The following is a 19,395-nucleotide window of genomic DNA, read 5'->3' as shown; positions in this document are numbered from 1 at the left end:
GACCCAAGGTTGGAAAATACTGCTCTAGTGGACCATGGGCACCAGCCTGCACAGGTAGCTGGTAGAAAGAACAGAATTCTTTCACAAAACACCTCTCTCAGTCAAGTAATCCATGAATGATGGCAGAACATATGCATCCTACTGTTCCCTCTATTCCAACTTCAGTATGGCAGGAGCTTCATAATTTCAGATTACAACAAAAAACAGAGGAGAAATATGTACTTGGTGGCAATGTCTTAGGGACAAGGAGTTTGGGAAGGACTTTGATCATTCCAATGATGTGTCAACTTCCCTTTCAGGCTTTAGAGAACATGAGGAAAATTCTACTTGATCACACTAAGAGTTCTAAAAGAGAACTCAGACGTATGTTTTTGGGAAGCTCAGAAGCAACAATCCTCAGTCCCATTGCTTAACTCCAGCACCGGGTATTCAGAGGTGTAATGCTATCATGACTAAATAGCCATTGATAGACTATTGACTTGTCTTTATCCTAAGTAAACTCATTCTCTAAGTGCCTAACCTTATACAGCCAAAACGGCACCATCCACACACAACAGTGAGGTATTAGCAGACTTGGAGGTTTTTAGATGTTATCTGCCCAGTCCTGTGGAACGCTCTCCTAACAGAGATTCAGCAGGCATCTTCCAACTTTTAAGCACCTGCTGAAAATTTTTCTTTTCTGCCAGGCCTATCAAGGCGATATGGTACTTCCACAATGGTTATAGATGCCTGTTTTTAACATGTTAATGTTTTTATTCTATGACATTATGTTTCATATTTCTACTCTGTCAATTGCTTTGATATTTTTACGATAAAGTGGTATATAAATATTTCTTATAAATAAGTAGCCCAGTGCAAACTGCACATTCTCAATTCCCAGGGAATACTGACTGTTGGCGTGGGGGGATGGAACTGGATGTTTGAGAGAATGTCATGGCTGGCTGGTTGCTGCCCTATTTGTTCCACTCCACACTGCAACACTTTGTTGAAATTCCCACGTGTCCCTTTTAAGAAAGCTAACTCTGCCAGCTTAAGAAGGTAGCTCGGTGGAGCAAATCCATGTATTGTTTCTAAAACTAGTTATGGATAGTAGACCCCAAGGAGTCCTGTCCCCACCAAGCCCACCCCAACTTTTCAACTTTACTGAGCGGCAGCTGAATAGGAAACAAGAAGAAGTTGCTGGAAATTCACTAGCCTCTTTCATTGGCAATGCCTGTACCAGCTACATCTTGAGTTCACAGCATTGGACGCAGAACTCCCAACATCTCCTCTTCCTAAAACTCACAGGGTTTCAGTTCAGACACTCACACAAAGGGGAGCATGTGTTCCACTCCAGCCACCAAGTGTCAATGCACCTAAGGAACTCTCAGATGATGCTTCCCACAAAAGCCTGGCTCCAGAATCTTCTTACCTTTCTTGACCTTCTTCTCCTCTTCCCCTTCTCCAGCACCCAGTAGAGTAAAAATGATTCCAGTTTGTGAGTTGATACCCACAGCCGAGACCATCATTCGACCAGAGCCCTCCATCACATGAGTCCCTGTTGAAAAGACAAGGCAAAATGTGGAGAAAGGCAACCATGAGGAATGGAGAGGAGAAAGCACAATGAATTCTGCGAGAAAGTGCAGAGAAAAATAGAAGATGGAGCCTCATTTCTAGGCTCACATGCGATTTCCAGAGCTTCATGTGTGCGCTGGCTTCTCCATTCATTTCAATGAAAGGGGCAGCAAAGCATACACAAATAAGTGTATGCACAGAGCTGGCCTCTCTGCTAAGAAGGAATGGGGAAGCTCTTTCAGATGTGAACTCCATGAGCGAACGAGAGCCCACATGCCCACAACAGATAGCTGGATAAGGGCAACTCAGTTCCTGAGCTACCCTTGCTTTTTCCTTCCATAGATCCCCATGCAGAAGAAAGGCATCAGGGATGTTATGCAGAGTGAATGATTTTGTTGGGCTACAAATGGAGTGTCATACTCCAGCACACATCACCATGTGCTTACTGAGAAAGAAACTGGAGGAAGAAGCCTGTTATGCTGGCAGTTCAAAGTGTGCATGCTCCTCCAGCAGAGAATAAATCTTTAGGCCTGTCAACATAGCACCTCATTGCTCAGAGTGAAAGAGGATAATCCTGTCTATAACATCCTAGAGCATCAGAACATAACTTCTCTACCACAGAAAAGCTTATGGAATCTCCACTAAGGATGGCCAGCAGGGCATGGCTATAATTACAAGCAGATGCCCCCAGGATAAAAAGAACTCGAACACAACACCAAATGGGCTGCAGTTCAACTTATTGTCCCTAATGTATACCAGGATCCGAGTTGGCAATCATGACAGACTTACCAGAAAGCAGCATGGGGTCTTTATCCAGAGATTTCTTCACTTGGTCTGACTCCCCAGTCAGAGAGCTCTCATCAATTTTCAGATCATTGCCTTGGATCAGAATCCCGTCTGCTGGCAACAAATCACCTGGAAGATGCAAAAATCAACATACTCTCAAGAGTTTTCAGCTATTCTCCACCAAACCTGAAGCGACTCCATTTTCACTAATTTCTGAGATCCATTTAGAATCTTGAAAGGGGAGAGACACGAAACTTGCATTTCTACAGAAAGACAGGTTATGGGGTTGGTGTGATGCTTGCAGGAAAGAAAGAAAGTTCAGAACAGATATAGATAGTATGCGGGTTTTCAGGCAGGCTAATAACTGGGATGCGTTAATATGAATCTGAAGGAATCTGATGTTTTCATCTTCAACCTTATTTTTTGGCTCAGAAATCTTATTTGCACAACTACTGAATACCCATGAGTGACCTCAGTGCTGGGTTCTTCATACTATACAGCCGTTCCCCTCCTCACTTCTTTCTAGAAATGCCCATCTTCCAACTCTGTTGGTCAGAAATAGGAGGGAGAGTTAAGGAGAAAGAGGGCTTTTTTGGTGTGTTGTTGGAAGATGGGCATTTCTCTGACCAACTCTACAATAAACCAAAAATCCATTAGCCCTCTTTCTCCTTAACTTACTGTTAGATTCCCCATCCCTGCCGTTTGCCCATAATATCTTCCCACATCATTTTTCACCTCCTACACCATACCAACACAACACTGCCCCAGCTGCTCTCATAACTTTCAGGCCTATCACACCCACCTCTATCCTTGGGAATGAAGTTCTCTGATGGATAAGAGACATTTCCATTGCCAGTGCAGAACATTCACATAGCTCAGGGATAAGAACGAATGACAAAAAAACCCGTGACATATGGAAAGAAGGAGCAGATTGTCCGGCCAGTTACAGTATTTTACTCACCATACTTGATCTGAGCAATATCCCCCACCACAATCTCAGCCACGGGGATTTGGATAACCTGCCCCTTCCGGATGACCGTGAACTTCTGTTCCTGTTCGATCCGACTCTGGAGGCCCCGGAACTGCTTCTCTTTGCTCCAGTCATTGAAGGCTGTGACCAGCACCACAATAAAGACCGAGAAGAGGATGGCTGCTCCTTCAATCCATCCAGCTTGAGCCTCACCTTCATCCTCTGCACCAGCTGCTGCTTGCCCACACACTGCCATGGCATGACAGAGAGAGAGAGAGAGAGAGAGAGAGAGAGAGAGAGAGAGAGAATGTTTTCAGTAACAAACTTACTTTTACAGCCACTCTCTGCCAGTTGCCCTTCACAAAAAACCATAAAACAGAATTATTTGTTTGTGACACTAGCATAATACTTGCTACCTGCCCAGATTATGATGAGCAGGTAGTGAGACTAGGGAAGTAATAATGTTCTCCAAACCATTAATACAAAATAAGGAAGGAACTAGTCTGGGTTTTTTTGTAACGAGTGCCCTTGGTGAGTCCCTTTGAAAGCAGAGGAAGGCACATTGCACTAGAAGCTCAGAATGACAAAGGGTCGAAAAGGGAGGAATTATTTTTATCCACATAATAAAGGTCACTACATAGCATATTAACATATTTTCAAAAGCATAAGTCTAAAACCCTCTACACACTGACCCAAAGTGAATCCTGCTGGACACAGCAGGACTTACTTCTGAGGGAAAATGTGTTAAGATTGGGCCTGGAGCCTTGTAGCTGGACAGTGGCAAGCAAAGTCTGTGCACAGTTGATGGAAAACTCCTATTCATTGAAGGAGACATGCTCAAGGACAGCCCATTCACAAGGCATTAAATGTCTTGATGACACCAACCAAGGACATTTAAGAAACATAAAATAACAAAAGTACCACTTGCTCTTTTCCCACTGTCATTCTGGCCCTATTTATTGCCCTTTATTGCTATTCCAAACCACCTTGGCTCACAGGTTCAACATTACTCCATCTCTGAAAGGTCATACCCATACAAAACCATTAGGAAAAATGGTTTCCTCTCTTGGTTTGACATGTTACCCCACAAAGCTGTCCCACCCCCAAATTCAGGGGAAACAAGGAAAAGTCCACAAACCAAAGCAAACTGTCAGAAGGTACCACAATGGTTCTCTCTGACCCCCCAAACCCCAAAGCCATCCCCAACACACACCTTAACGTCTCTCCTCTCCATCCTTCCCATCTTAGGGAAGCAGTAAACAACTGTACCTAGTATCCTAGATCATGAAGACTGTAATTTCCATGCAGTTGAAAATATGTGAAGGGTCTCAGATGAAAACCTTTGGGTGGAATTCAGTGTCGTGTTGATACAATTATGCCACCAGCACAAGCATTTCTGCTTGGCCGGTGCGGTGATCTCCCCTTCCCACACCCACCCACACTGTTCTAGGTGTTCTCCTGACCCCCTTACAGCAGATTTGGGAGAGGCGTGGGCTGTCTGGGAGGGGCACCCTCTTGTGCTACCAGGAATCTCTGTGCTGGCTTCCATTAGCCCACCATATTGCTTAAATCCAGCCCTCTGTGTTTGCAATGACTTCAGATGTGAAGGCTCTATCATTAATGATTACCTGTTTGTAGGAGCGGATCACTTGATGTTGCTATCACCAAGTAATGAATACACAAGCATGAGCCAGCCCCTGGGATCTTAAAGTTGGAAGGGTCTACTGAGCTATCAGGTTTAGCATCTGCCTGCAAGGCGGAACCAGAAGTAGTTGTGGTTCTTTGAAGCTCCCTAAGATACTTGCTAGCAATCCGCCCTGCTTCTTTTGGGAAGCAGGCTGAGAGCCGTTCTTGTTTAGACAAGGTTTTTAATATCCCTTAGGACTCAGGTTTTAGCTGGTTTATCTAATGCTTTTATGTTTATTACTGTTTTATGTGTTTTCTACCATGTTGGAAGCCACCCTGATTTTAAGATGGGTGAGATACAAATAAAAATAAAATCAAGTTACCCATATGTCAGAAGCAGTGCCAAAAGATGACAGCAGGTGCCTGCAAAGTGGATGGCTCTAGATAATTCAGGCAAGTACCCAGATGTTATAGGGCGGGGCAGAAACCTCCTCAGGGCCACCAGCTAATCCAGTTTGGGAAAGATTTTTCCCCCAAGCTCAAATATGGCTCATAGCAATTACACTGTGTATACGTCTGCAACTACACTGGAAAAATCTGGGAATATTTTATTTATTTAGTTGTTTTTTTACTCCTTTCCACTTAAAGTAGCACTCACAGCAGCTTACACTTAAAACTGCAATATAAAACCCTTCAAACTATATAAAAGCAACAGCCTAACCCAGCTCAACCCAAATGCAACAGCTGTAACACCAGACGATAACAAAAATGGGTGAAGAGGACAGTGTTTGCTGACATATAAAAGAAATTGATGATGGTGACAGGTGAATTTGTCTGGGAAGGGAATTGCACCTCTGGAGCGTCACTACCCAAAACTACTTTCAGGTGGCACTGTTTACAATGGCTTTCGCTAATTAAACAGAATTAATTTTGAGTGTGTTTATTGTGCACAGGAGCCACCTAAAAATAATGCCATCTGAGAAAAGAGCCTGACTATAATCATGGTTGTGTGAAATTTGACTCCCTGCAGGTTCAACATGCAAGAACAGAACGTGGAATGTAGCACAGAATTTGGAATCTTGAGAACTTTCAGGGGGAGGATTAAGGAAGAATACTATGAAACGTATGAAGCCTCTACTCCTGCAATCTGGCATCATCACAAAATGGCCCACAGCAGTATTTCATGTACGTATGTATGTATGTATGTATGTACGTACGTATGCACACACACACGCACACACCGCTTCTGATCTCACTGTTTTCTTTAGTGCTGACATTATCAAAACCAGCACTGCACTTTAAAAATCACAGGACTTAGACCGGGCTGCAAAGAATAGCCTGCTTTAGCTAGCGAATTTTTAGGGGAAATATTTAAATTTTATTTATTTATAAAATTATTTATATAGACCACACTGTATTGTAAAAATAGTAGGCCCTTGGCCAGGGTCTTATTAGTCTGTTAGAAACATCTACATCAAAATGGCCTTGATCTCAGTTTTCAGGAAACAAATCAAATCAGGTGAGAGCAAGTCCAAATATCTGTCACTGTTCTGTAACCTTTCTGCAGGCCACCTGAATGGAGCTTGCAGGCCACCATCTGAAAACCTTTGTTCACCAGAGCTCTGTTGATGTGCAGCCCTTTTGCTTCTTCATTGTTATGTAAGGAGGAAAAATGGACTAATCTTTACTGGAAACCATGCAGCATGCAGAAGAGGAGAGAATTATTACTATATTCCCCAAACTGCAGAGATAATATCTTTCTAGACAACAAAAAGACGTCCTCTGATCAACTTGCTTTCATCCATGAGCCTGATGGATGTTGCTAAAGGCTTAGCGTAAAGCTTTTTGAAATGTCCATGGAGGTTCATCCACACAGCAGGCAGTAGCTGACGCAATTATAAACACATTAGCTGGTAAAGGTAAGCTCTATAAAAAGAGCAGCTTGCTGAACAGCAAGGGCCACACTGGAAATTTGCCGTTAGTCGTGGGCTACATCTAGTTTTCAGATTTTATTTGTGTGGAATGTGAATGGTGGTCATAATCTTGCAGCAGAAGAGACACTTAAAATTGTGGGGTTCTTGGTCCCATCCCGCTTAGTGGGCATATTACATGAAAATTTCCACAGGAGTGTAGATGTCTGTTGCACATTAAAGATGGACAAATTTCATTGTGGCATAAGCATTCCTGAATGACTCAAGTAATGTAAATGGTGGAGTTAAACGGAACAGAATGCAACAGCAGAGCCTGTGACAATTCTGTTAGAGCTTACATGCAGGCCACTTACATGCCACTTCACATCAGTAGTAATTGATCAACCATATTAGTGCAGTTGAGGAAAGCAGCAATTCAACTACAGCTTATCGGTGTGGTTCCATACACACCTATTTAGGAGATATCTCCATTGCATTCAGAGAAACCTACTTCCAGGTGAGTCTAAATGGATGCTAACTAAGCCCAGTGGCCTTTCACAGCAGTAGAGATGAGCAACCTTCTTCCTTATGAACCTGCCCATATACTGAAGCCATCATCAGGGACCAGGGACAAGGTGCTTCTGCTCTCTGAAATGAGGTGGATGTCTTGGTGGAAATTAAGTGGAAGCCTTCTTGGCTGAAGCACCTAGCCCTCCCACCCCTGGGAGACTCACTTGGCAACCAATCCTATGTCTTCATGGTGACAGGTAAAGATAAATTCAATCGAATTGCGATCTAAATTGGCTTTATTCTGCCTCCGTGATAATCTCATGTGTTTTAATCATGCCTCTGCTATCTTAATATGTTTGGTATGTTGTTTTGATATGGTTTTAATTACTCTTATAGATTGTTCGCTGCCTGAGAGTATATTGCTGAAGGGCATGGCAGACATATTAAAGAAAGTAAAAAATATGTAAATCTTCAGAGAGAAAAAATCCTGTGCTAAATTTTGTATTTAGAGGAGCAGAATGCTACGACCTCTTCATATGGGTGCAGATGGGATGTGGGTGGCACTGTGGTCTAAACCACACAGCCTAGGACTTGCCAATCAGAAGGTCGGCGGTTTGAATCCCCGCGACGGGGTGAGCTCCCGTTGCTTGGTCCCTGCTCCTGCCAACCTAGCAGTTCGAAAGCATGTCAAAGTGCAAGTAGATAAATAGGTACTGCTCCAGCGGGAAGGTAAATGGTGTTTCCGTGCACTGCTCTGGTTTGACAGAAGCGGCTTAGACATGCTGGCCACATGACCCGGAAACTGCACGCCGGATCCCTCGGCCAATAAAGCGAGATGAGCGCCGCAACCCCAGAGTCGGTCACGACTGGACCTAATGGTCGGGGGTCCCTTTACCTTTATCTTTATGTAAGTTCAACAAATATGCACATAGTTGCTTCTTTGTGTTATAATCTTCTTGTGCTGGTCATTAGCGGCAAAGAAATCTGCAATTCACTGAAGCCCTGCCACTTGCTCATTCAAATTACTCATATGAAGTTTCATTAGGCACTACCCACATACCATATTTTTCGCTCCATTGGACGCACCCGACCATAGGGCGCATCTAGTTTTTAGAGGAGGAAAACAAGAAAAAAATATTCTGAATCAAATGTTGTATAAACTACTGTATTTAATAAACAACCGGTATATCAGAATCATATTACAGCCATGTAAAGTGAACAGCAGTCAAAAATGGCATTAAGAACCATCATCACTGTCATTAACAAATGAAGAGAGACTTTAAGGTTTGAGTACTCTTCTAGTCTTCTGTGAACCCCAATAACTCATCACTGCTAAAGTCAGAATTTATGAAGCTCAGTTGCTCACAATCACTGACATCACTTTCTTCGCTATCTTCATGTAAAATACCATCTTCATTTCCATCCAAAGCATTGCTAATGCCACATTTTTTCCTCTCAATCCTCTTCCTCCCCTCTCTCAGCGAACAGCCTGCCCGCTGCTCCAAACCTTGATGGGAAGGGCAGGCTGCTGGCAGAGCAGCACCCCCACCCCCATTCAGCAGCCCAGAAGTGCGGGGCATGGGCGCACAGCCCTCCCATTACTCCAAAGCTTCCTGGGGCTGCAGAGGGAAGCCGAGGCTGCCGGCAGACGATCGCGGCTCTCCCCCCGCGCCCATTCAGCAGCCCAGGAGTGCGGGGCATGGGCACACAGCCCTCCCCTTGCTCCAAAGCTTCCTGGGGCTGCAGAGGGAAGCCGAGGCTGCCAGCAGGGGAGCGTGGCTCTCCCCCCCACCCCCATTCAGCAGCCCAGGAGTGCGGGGCATGGGCGCACAGCCCTCCCGTTGCTCCAAAGCTTCCTGGGGCTGCAGAGGGAAGCCGAGGCTGCCGGCAGGGGAGCGCGGCTCTCCCCCCCACCCCCATTCAGCAGCCCAGGAGTGCGGGGCATGGGCGCACAGCCCTCCCCTTGCTCCAGAGCTTCGCGGGGCTGCAGAGGGAAGCCGAGGCTGCCGGCAGGGGAGCGCGGCTCTCCCCCCCACCCCCATTCAGCAGCCCAGGAGTGCGGGGCATGGGCGCACAGCCCTCCCCTTGCTCCAAAGCTTCCCGGGGCTGCAGAGGGAAGCCGAGGCTGCCGGCAGGGGAGCGCGGCTCTCCCCCCCACCCCCATTCAGCAGCCCAGGAGTGCGGGGCATGGGCGCACAGCCCTCCCCTTGCTCCAAAGCTTCCCGGGGCTGCAGGGGGAAGCTGAGGCTGCCGACAGGGGAGTGCGGCTCCACCACCACCACCAAAGAGCAGTCCAAGAGTGTGCCGCACTCCGGCAATTTGGCTCCAGGGACCACACATTCGCTCCATAGGACGCACAGACATTTCCCCTTACTTTTTAAGAGTAAAAAAGTGCGTCCAATGTAGCAAAAAATACGGTACTTTCATTCAAGCCTGTCTGCACAGTCATAAAATCTAAAAAATTAAGCTTTTTTAAACAAATGAATTCTAGGTCCAGTACCAAATTCTGTGCATGCACTGAAGCATGGAATAAAAAGCAACCTCTCCCATAGCAAATCTCATGTCTAAAAGCATTGTGGGAGAAATGATCATACTCAAATCTACTGGAGCATTGGTTATCCCATGAATTTGAGAGTGCGAACAGATGGAATGTACAATCCCCTCCCACATGAAGTCATGGGAGTGATTTGTGGGAGCAATCTAGAGTAGACTTCTCTTAGCTGGTGCCCTTTAGGTGTTTAAACTATAACTCCCATCAGTCCCTGTCTTCATGGCCAAGAATGGTGGGAGACTGCAGGCAGGTTAAGACCAAGACATGCGAACATGACAAATAACACCTGGTGGGTTCCAAGTTGGAGAAGAATGAGTTAATGGAGGTCCTGTGAATTTAATATATATTCATTTATTCAAACAATTTATATATCCCTTAATGGCAATAGTCTCTAAGTGGCTTACAAAGATGCAATGCAAAAAATAAAAATCAGTTAAAACTATAAAATCAGACATCAATAAAAATGCCTGTTTGGATGATGATGATGATTTAAAAACCATTAGGCTCTGAAAGTTAAGCAGACAGGGGCCTGTTTGACCTCAGCTGGAAGGCAGTTCCATAAAATAGAGCCCACATTACTAAATGTATGGCTCCTAGTGGGTACCAGTGATGTACCTGAGCCACAGGAACAACTAACACAGACTCACCTGAAGTCCTCAGTGATCAGTCAGGGATATAAGGGATTTAACAACTTATGAGAGACTTAACAGAAAAAGCATTTTCATTCCCTTCCCCTATATCCATATGCCAATAAAATATGTCTCTTTATTCTCTCTGGAATTAATTTTTAGATCCCATATAAGATATGTTAACATATAATTTAACATTTCCCTAATTCAATTTTAATAACAGGGCACAATCAGCTACTGTACTGAAGGGCTTTGGAATGCCTTAGGGCTCAGAGATCACTGGATAGAAGGCCCTAAATTAAGAAGTACAGCTGAAAAAGTGGCACATTTTCAGCAATAAATCTAAAGCGCTGTCACAAATTGATCTTTCAATAAGAGACATTTAAGAGCAAATTGATAAGCTAGACAGCAATAAGTCACACAGAACAGATGGTATTCACTCAAAAGTACCAGAGATCAGAACAATGAAATTACAAAAACTGCTAACTGTATAAAATCAGTTTATGTGGCAGAGGTATAGAAGGCAGCCATTGTAATGCTGCATTCTCTGTGTGTATGTGTGTGTCTTAAAGACTATAAAGTTGTTTGTGGAACTGTAGGACAGTGAGTCACTTTAGTCCCAGAAAAATCAGTGAAAATTGTAGTAGTCAGAAGAGAATTGGTATAGTCCACCCATGGGATGACCTCATAGAGCAGCCACATTAAAAACAGCTCTTGCACAGCCCTGCTAAAAGCACATTTAAGATCAAGACTCAAGATATGCCTTAGGCGAGGACTAAGGCCTGTAAAAATACATAGGGGCCAGGATTCAGGCTGACAACAGGGTCAGGATAGAAACGGACAAAGGGCCACTTGTCAAAGGGAACACCAACCAAGTGCTGAACAGGATACGGGCCCAGAGAAGAACTTAAGCCAGCACTCAGGCTCCAAGAGATAAAAGACTCAAGGAGAAACTAAGACACATTTGACAAGATGGGAATCACTGGAAGACTCCTCAAGTGCCCAGGTGAACACCAAAGCTTTTGAGCAGCTCCAAAGAAAAATGGTTTTCAAGGAAGGGCAAGTAGGAATATCCTTCAAGGTGCAGCTTCCTGGAGCTAGATAAGGTCAAGACAGGAGAAGGAAGACAGCACATGAAAAGATGAAGAACTAAGGGCAGGAGAAATAATCTGGATCCATGGACAATAATAGCGAGAGATGTGTGCGGTGTCTGTCTGTCTTAGTGAATCAGGCTATAATCTGGGATAGCCAAGCATAAATGGAAGTTCTCCAGGACTGAGCTTTGGACCTGGAAACACCATGGATCCTCTGGAATCTCCCCATGCTATTACCCAACTCCTAATACTTCCTCATCACTGCCCTTCTCCTTTCTCTTCTTCCCTCCCGGGCTGAGAGAGGGCAGCTTAATTTATGTTGCTAAGCAACTACCAATGACAAATGGTTAGATCAGCTGCTTGACAGTTCTCGACCACTATGGGGTGTGTGTCTACAGTAAATATCCTGCTTACTAATGTGATGGCCCTGTGGATGTTGCTGCACTCAAGACAAGCAAGATGACCACCTCAAAATATTATGACCCGGGACACAGCCTGGCAATAAGAAACAGCAACATGGGCAGCAGGGTAAATTCTAGGGAAGAGACATTGTGCCTATCTCTGTCACTACAGCTTCTTAGTGAAGAACCTTCTGGGCTGACTCCTCCCAGGGTGGCCATTGGTTCCTCCTGGACAGGAAAGAGTGTAAGAGAGCTTCCTGTTTCAGTGCAACTTTGCTCTGGTGTGTTATGAGCTTCTGGCCTTTAGTCCTGCCTTCTGGTTTGTCCTCTCTCATCCCAATTGCTCTTCAGTCTGGACTCCCAGTTCCTGCCTTGCTCCAAATGTCTGCCCACAGCCCAGCCCTGACAACAGGATGACCATCTACTCCATGTCTAGTCATGTCACAAACTGTGACACTCACCTGGCAAGTGAGGGGAACATATTTCTAGCATTGCATGCATTGTAAATGATGCTGTAGGATGATAAGGATAGACTGAATGGAACAATCTTACAAAAAACCCAAAATGACTTGGCAGTGAAATGCCAAATGAAATTCAGTGCAATGAGTGCAAAAAATGCTCACTGGAAATGACTATTTAATGTAAGCATAGAATATCGAGCTCTAAATCACCACTCAGAAAACAGATTTTGGAGTCATTTTTCACTGCTGAAATAAACAATTTACCACTGTAGCTATGAAGGTAAGCCGAAAGGTTAGAAACTATTAGGGGAAAAGAAAGGGGATGGGGAGAGAACAACACAAGAAAAAGCTAACAATGCCCATATCAAAAATCATTGCTGCTGTGTGCACAACTTGATTCCATGAGCTGTTCTATTATATCACACACAAAAAGAAGACAGAATAGAGCTGGAGGGGAGCGAACTGTTGAGAACAGGGAACAAAAAACATCAATGCCAAGGATAATTTCCATTATGAGGAAATCCCTTAAAGTCTTAACAGTACTTGTCCTTTGAGGGATGGCATCGGATGAAAGTAAGACTATGTAACATCCACAAGGAAAGGGCAGGAAAAGTGAATGAGGAACTTGAATTTTTGTCTGGTCTCTATGATGGTATCTTGCACAGATGGAGATTCATCCCATCATTAGATTTCCCAAGAAAACAAGTAAGGAGCAACTCAATGAAATCAGCCACTACCAGCTTTCATGAAAAATTGTTTTTACGTAATGCACTGTTAATCTATAAAACTCTTGTTCACAGGATTTGTGGAGGCTTTTAGAATAACAGATGAAAAAGATGAAACAGATTAAAAATAAAAATAAAGGACTCCTGAAGCACCAAGGTGATCATCAGAGCTTTAGAGTATCTCCAAAGATAAAAGTTCCAGAGTAGGAATATCATTCAAGGGCTAGATAAGACCCAGACAGGAGAAGCAGAACAAGTGCATGACAAGAAGATTGTTGGCTGCTACCATGACAGTAAGAGTATACAAACTCCCCACTCCCTTAAACCTCAAGCTCTTTCCTGCATTCCGTCTAGTCTCTGTCAGTCACAGGACACTGGATTGAATTAATCACTGGTCTTACTCAATGTGTAATTCTTAACTGATGGGTTTTGTAGGAAACAGCCACTGTGAGGAAGGCTAAGTCAAGACAGTAATATTGCAGTATATACCATTGGATAATGGTACTAACCCACAGGTTAGCAAGAAGAGTCATCACAAGCTAGCCAAAATCAGTAAGTCATGGCTCAGTTATTTCCTAACCATAGGCTACTAAGGCATAGTTTAGGGCTGGGGTTGATGGGAGTTGTGGTCTAAAATATCTGGAGGGCACCAGGTTGGTGAAGGCTGTTTTAGAGTCAGTGGTCAGCACTCACCTAATCCCAATGTATTTATCACCCTTCCTATGATTTTAAAACATATTTGCTAATGCTGTTACAAAATTATTTCAAGTAAGAATAATTTGTTTTTTCTTACATGCCCTTAATTTTGGACACAGTATGAGCGAACACCAACAAGTACATTTAATGGCTTTCTTCCCACCTTCCCTTATCTCTGTGAATGAGAAATACTCTGCTCGAGAATTGACTAATTACATATCAGATTGACCATAACAGTGTCTCTTCTCTTGTGCTCGAAACTATTCTTGGGCTGTATCTCCTGGGAGGGAGGGAAGGTCTGAGATGAGGTAAATTCATTGGAGGGCAAGCCCATCAACAGCTCCTAGCCATGATGGCTATGCTCTACCTCCTCTCAGATGCAGTATGCTTTTGAATACCAGGTGCTGAGTATTGCAGGTGGGCAGAGAAGCTTGTAGGTTTTCCACAGGCTTCTGGTTGGCCACTGTGAGAACAAGATGCTAGGCTAAAGGAGCCACTGGCCTGATCCAGCAGGCTCCTCTTATGTTCTTTCAAGTGTTTCAGCTCAGCTGCCCTCCTTCCTTGTTCAATACTGTCAACCATCACAGCCTCCTTACTGTCAGGGAAGTGGTTCAATTTAAACTGTCAGCTTACAGCAGCAATACAGACAACAATAAAGACAGAAACAAGTGATATCTCCTTTCCTTTATGAGAGAATCTGGTGGGGGTAGTATTTCAGCCCCATTTTCTCCACTACAGTTTCCATTTCTTAGCCACTGATCTCCACCCAAGTCCATAAAATTATTTGGATACCAACATAACAAAAACAACTTACGAACAGGATTCCATCTTCTGTTTCTATGCCACTTGGGTAATATTACTGCTTAGGCAGAAATTGCTATAGCATCACTGAAATACCATTTAGCATGTTTACTAGGATTCTGAAATACTGTACAATATTATAAACAGGAAATTTTAGGGTGGCCGGGGGGGGGGGAGATCCTGCATCTAAAGCCAACTACACTGAATTTCATTGCTAAAATTGAATTATTCAATTACTAGGACTTGGCCAGGCCAAAGGACGTAGCTCTCCTTTGAGAATGTTTTGAAGTGATTAGGAGTAGCTCCTTTAATTGACAGAAGTTTTTGGATCAAGCTGTATGTTATTTGTTTGTTGCAGTTGGCACTGTTAAGAGGGAAGGCCTAGGGAGCCGAGACTTGTGAGAGAGTAAGTGAGAAAGTGGGCAGGAAAACACAGCCAGGCTGCCAGCTGGGGAACTGGGGGGGGGGGAGAGACTATATTGTGTTTTAACTCTCAATCAGGTAAGGGAACAAAGAAGGGAGAATATAAAATTAAATGTTCAGCTAGGGAAAATTCAGCACAGATTAAGAGTTAACATAGATTTACACTCAGTGAAGATCTGGACCCAGCAACACCCAAAACAGTCATTTCTCGAGAGCACAGATTATTAAGTCTATGAAATGAGAAGGATTTGGTTTACCTTACAAGGCAAGGCACTTGTTCTAAGAAATGTGAAGGATCTACTTTATGTTACAAGGTGAGCCATTCATTGTTTCTAAAGCAGAGATGAGGATTCATTGTTTCTAAAGCAGAGATCTGTGGCCCAGCTCCCACCATCCCTGATTTTTGGTTGTGCTGTGGATGTTGGGAGCCCAACAACATCCAAAAGGCCACAGGTTCCCTGTTCTAAAGCAATGGCCCACATGGTGGGAAGATATGTCCCACTTGGGAAGGTGCCCAGTTTGCAGCTCTAGGACAACACAGATTTGGCTTTCCCCTACCTCGACACAGCTGGCCTCCTGTTCCAGTGGAATCCAGTGGAATCTTACACAATGGAGCAGAGGGGCAAGAGAAGCAGGTGGACAGACTGCTGTGACAACCGGATAGGAGTGGTGAACTTGCTGAATGGCTTCATGCCTTGAAGCATCTATTGTCATTATTAGCAGTAGCACAGAATAATAGAATTCATGGAATCATAGAGTTGGAAGGGTCCCAAGGGCCATCTAGTCCAAGCCACTGCAATGCAGGAATCACAACTAAAGAATCCCTGACAGATTCCTTGTAGTAGCAGTATTTATAGGCAACTTCTGGTTTAGGTTTGTCTGAATGATGTGCGATTGCACATGCATGCACAGTGCCTTCACATCACAGTAGATCCTTCACATTTCTTAGAACAAGAAGTAGCCCCCAAACATCATAAAGACATCATGAAAGGGGGTGGAACGGGGCAGAGTTGGGCATGAATATTGCCTGTATTAGACTTCTTAGTTATTTGTTATGCAAAAGGTCTCAAAGCAACTAACAACACATTTCGAAACCTAAACATAGATTCATTATAGCATTACACACACACACACACACTCTACCAACCATTCATTAAAATATATAATACCTCTCCCCACAACACCCCTCCCTCCCCAAAGGTCTGCCATTTTCCCACAGGGTCTCCCTCATGCTGCCCTGGGATCCAAGCTACATAAACAGAAAAAGCCCAGTTACTTACTTTCATTATCGCCACCAGGAGGGTGATAGAAAGACAAGCCCAGGGAGATTATGGCTGCAATTTCCAAGATGATTAACGTGACATCCTGAAGTGCTTCCCAGACTAACTGCAGGAAAGTTTTGGCCTTTTTGGGTGGGATGAAGTTCTGGCCAAATGCTTGCCTTCTTTTTTCCAGATCCGCGGGGTTCCCAGAGAGGCCTGCGAGAAAGAGGGTGTGTGGAAGAGAGAGCAAATTAAAGGGGAGTATCAAAAAGCATGATTACTTTGAACCCACTCTTTATGCCCACTTTCCTTCATCTTCCACAGTTTCCATTATGTATATTACAAAGTACTTCCCACCCTGCGAACAGTAGATGTTGTTTGCAAATAAATATTGCAAACATGAAGTTGCTATGTCAAAGAGAATGAATGAGAGATGGAGAACCATTTGCAGGCCAAGGGCAGGATTCCCTTCTGGAGGACACAAGTCAGCAGTGGGCGGAGCCAGAGGCAAAAGTGGGTGGAGCAACAAATGTAAACGTTACCTTTTTATCAAAGGTGAGTTTGCACTCACACACCCCTCTCTATCCTCCATCCAGACTGTGTAACACTACTTTATTTAACAAAATTAACACATCACTTGGTTTAATAAAACCTCTAAGCTGCTTACAATAAATATAAACCTTATCAGCAAAGAACAGTTAAAAACGAGTACTGAAAAATATTTAAGAGATAATTAAAATTAACAGTAAAAGATAAACACATGTCAACATCTATATATCGGGATAGGCTTGCCTAAACAAAAATGTTTTGAGCAGGTGCAGAAAAGAGTACAGTGAAGGCATCTGGCTGATGTCAACAGGCAGGGAGTTCTGAAGTGCTGCCACCCTAGAAGACTGATTTCTTACAGCTGCAAAGTTTAAGGACACATTCCAGCAAGGCAAAAACTTTCAGGGTGCAAAGCAGGGCCAATCAGGGGTCTGGCCTAGGCAGAATTCTGAGGGTCATACAAAGGCCCCAGACATTTCACTTCCCCACCCCTGCTCTAGACATGTTACAGCCTTGGAGAATTTTGGCATCCCAAGAATACTTTGTATTTATTATCATGCAGGCATGGAATCAAATATTTTCTGTAAAAATCTGGAATACTTCCACACACATCCCCTCATCTGCTCACTTTAACTGACAGTGTACTTAACACACCCACCCACACTGAAAAAGAAAAAGACAGCTGCACAGATTGGTAGTGATCTCTACACCTGTCTTTTGGGTGTCTTTCTTACAGCTGCTTAAAACCACATCCTGCACCACAGCCGCTTAAGTTCAGGAGAGGGAGAGGAAGATCTACATTTTTTTTTTTTTAGAAAACTTTGTGCAGAATAAATTAGGAATAGGAGGATTGATAATTAGGCAAGGCCAAAAATGAAAATTACTCTGCATAATTCAAGTTAATCGCATAATTGGGATTTTTGAAATATTGTGTACATAATCCCATTTTAAATGCAAAGACAACCAGGGTCCACTTCCCAGATAACAATATGCATTCGGCTGATCAAAGCAGCAACATAGGAAGGGGCTTAGCTATTGTCTCGCTTGTGGCAAGTATCCAAAAGATGTTGACCACACAGGTCAACAACCCATCCATCCCGCATTAGGATTTTCATCATAGAAGTTATTTTCACATGCATTCTAGGAACAGAAATGTCTGCAAAATAAGAAGAGGCCTTGAAACCCATTCCCACCAATCAGATGGTACTATTTTGCCCAAGCTCTTGCTGCTCCTCAGAAACAAAGGAGGAAAGCCAGTTGAGGCTGCACAGCAGCTCTCACTTGAAGAGAGCAAGGTGTCAAGGATGCCGGTGTTCCCACCATCCACCCACCCACAGATTTTCCTGAAGCCCAGATAGTGGGGCGTGAAATACCAAACGGGAGCAGAAGGAGCCCTGTGATCTTGCATGACTAGCTTTGCTCAAATATCAGGTCGGAGGGTTCACTCTGCAATCTACCAGGGTGATCTGGGGAAAGGTGGCAAGCCAGCAAGTGATGTGAACTCATTTCACGGTTGCCAATTCTGAGGCAGGCTATTGGGGGTGGGGAGACATTCTTGGCACACAATAGAAGAAAGAGGGATTCAAGAAGGGATGGGAAGACTCTCATCTCTTCTCCGCTTCAAGTCTATGACCATGTTGGTCAAACCCCCCTTTTGGTAATTCTTAAGAGTCTGGCTCCTGCTAACTTTTACATGGACCTACTAATTAGAAATTAAACCTGAGCTGACTATGCATTGACCAGTCTCTCTGCTGCAGGGCTGTCTTAAGCATATGCAGCGCTGGGGTGCAAAGATCTGCCTGGTGCCCCCCCTCTGGTTGCCTAGTCCCAGGCACGCAGGAGGGCAGAGCCAGCTGGCCACCTCAGCATCTCACTGGCTCAGTTGCCCCCAAACTTGCAGCACAAAGCCACCCACAGCAGAAGAGGCCACCACGGTGCTCCGACAGATGGGCAGGCTCTTCCCGAAACTCAACTGTTGGGCCCTGGACTATTGGCCTGGCGCCCCTGAGAGCCCAGCGCCCGGGTTTCCCACACCCCTAGCACCTATGGGTAAGACGGCCCTGCTCTGCTGCAACTGGGGATAGGAACAGCAGTGTTTCCTGCTGGAGGACTGGGTTTCCTGAATTAGCTGGGTGGGTGGGATGGAGCAGACAGCCCCTGAGATCTCTTTCAGCTCTATGATGCTATAATGGCAGCTGCCAGTGCTGTGCCACTGCCTCAGCTTTAGGGGTTAAAAGGAATCACAAGGCTGTTGGGGGCATTGTATAGATACAACAAGTGTGGAGGGATTTTTCCATTTGAAGAGGCACATTTTGCCATTTTTAAACTGAGAAGTGACCTGATAATGCGTTTCTTTTCACAAGTGCCTACTATATTTCAAAATAAAATATTCTTTCTGACACATTATTTCTCTCTCTCTCTCTGACACACTGTCAGTTTACACATTTATT

The 19,395-nt window shown here is 44.2% G+C and overlaps 1 protein-coding gene across 10 annotated transcripts in view; it reads right to left on the bottom strand.

The window, feature by feature from the left end:
* Positions 1 to 19,395, bottom strand: part of ATP2B4 (ATPase plasma membrane Ca2+ transporting 4) — a 161,063-nt gene that overhangs the window by 45,892 nt on the left and 95,776 nt on the right. For all 10 annotated transcript variants that reach the window (XM_053393175.1, XM_053393174.1, XM_053393168.1 and 7 more), the window contains 4 exons: positions 16,418 to 16,615; positions 3,302 to 3,559; positions 2,344 to 2,469; positions 1,412 to 1,537 (listed from right to left, as the gene is read on the bottom strand). In XM_053393175.1, coding sequence (XP_053249150.1) covers positions 1,412 to 1,537; positions 2,344 to 2,469; positions 3,302 to 3,559; positions 16,418 to 16,615 — 708 coding nt within the window. The remainder of the gene's footprint in view (positions 1 to 1,411; positions 1,538 to 2,343; positions 2,470 to 3,301; positions 3,560 to 16,417; positions 16,616 to 19,395) is intronic.

Source organism: Podarcis raffonei, chromosome 6, assembly GCF_027172205.1.
Source record: "Podarcis raffonei isolate rPodRaf1 chromosome 6, rPodRaf1.pri, whole genome shotgun sequence".
Classification (NCBI taxonomy): Eukaryota; Metazoa; Chordata; class Lepidosauria; order Squamata; family Lacertidae; genus Podarcis; species Podarcis raffonei.
Note: the sequence above shows the minus strand (reverse complement) of the source record. Positions and strands in the feature narration are given on the sequence as shown.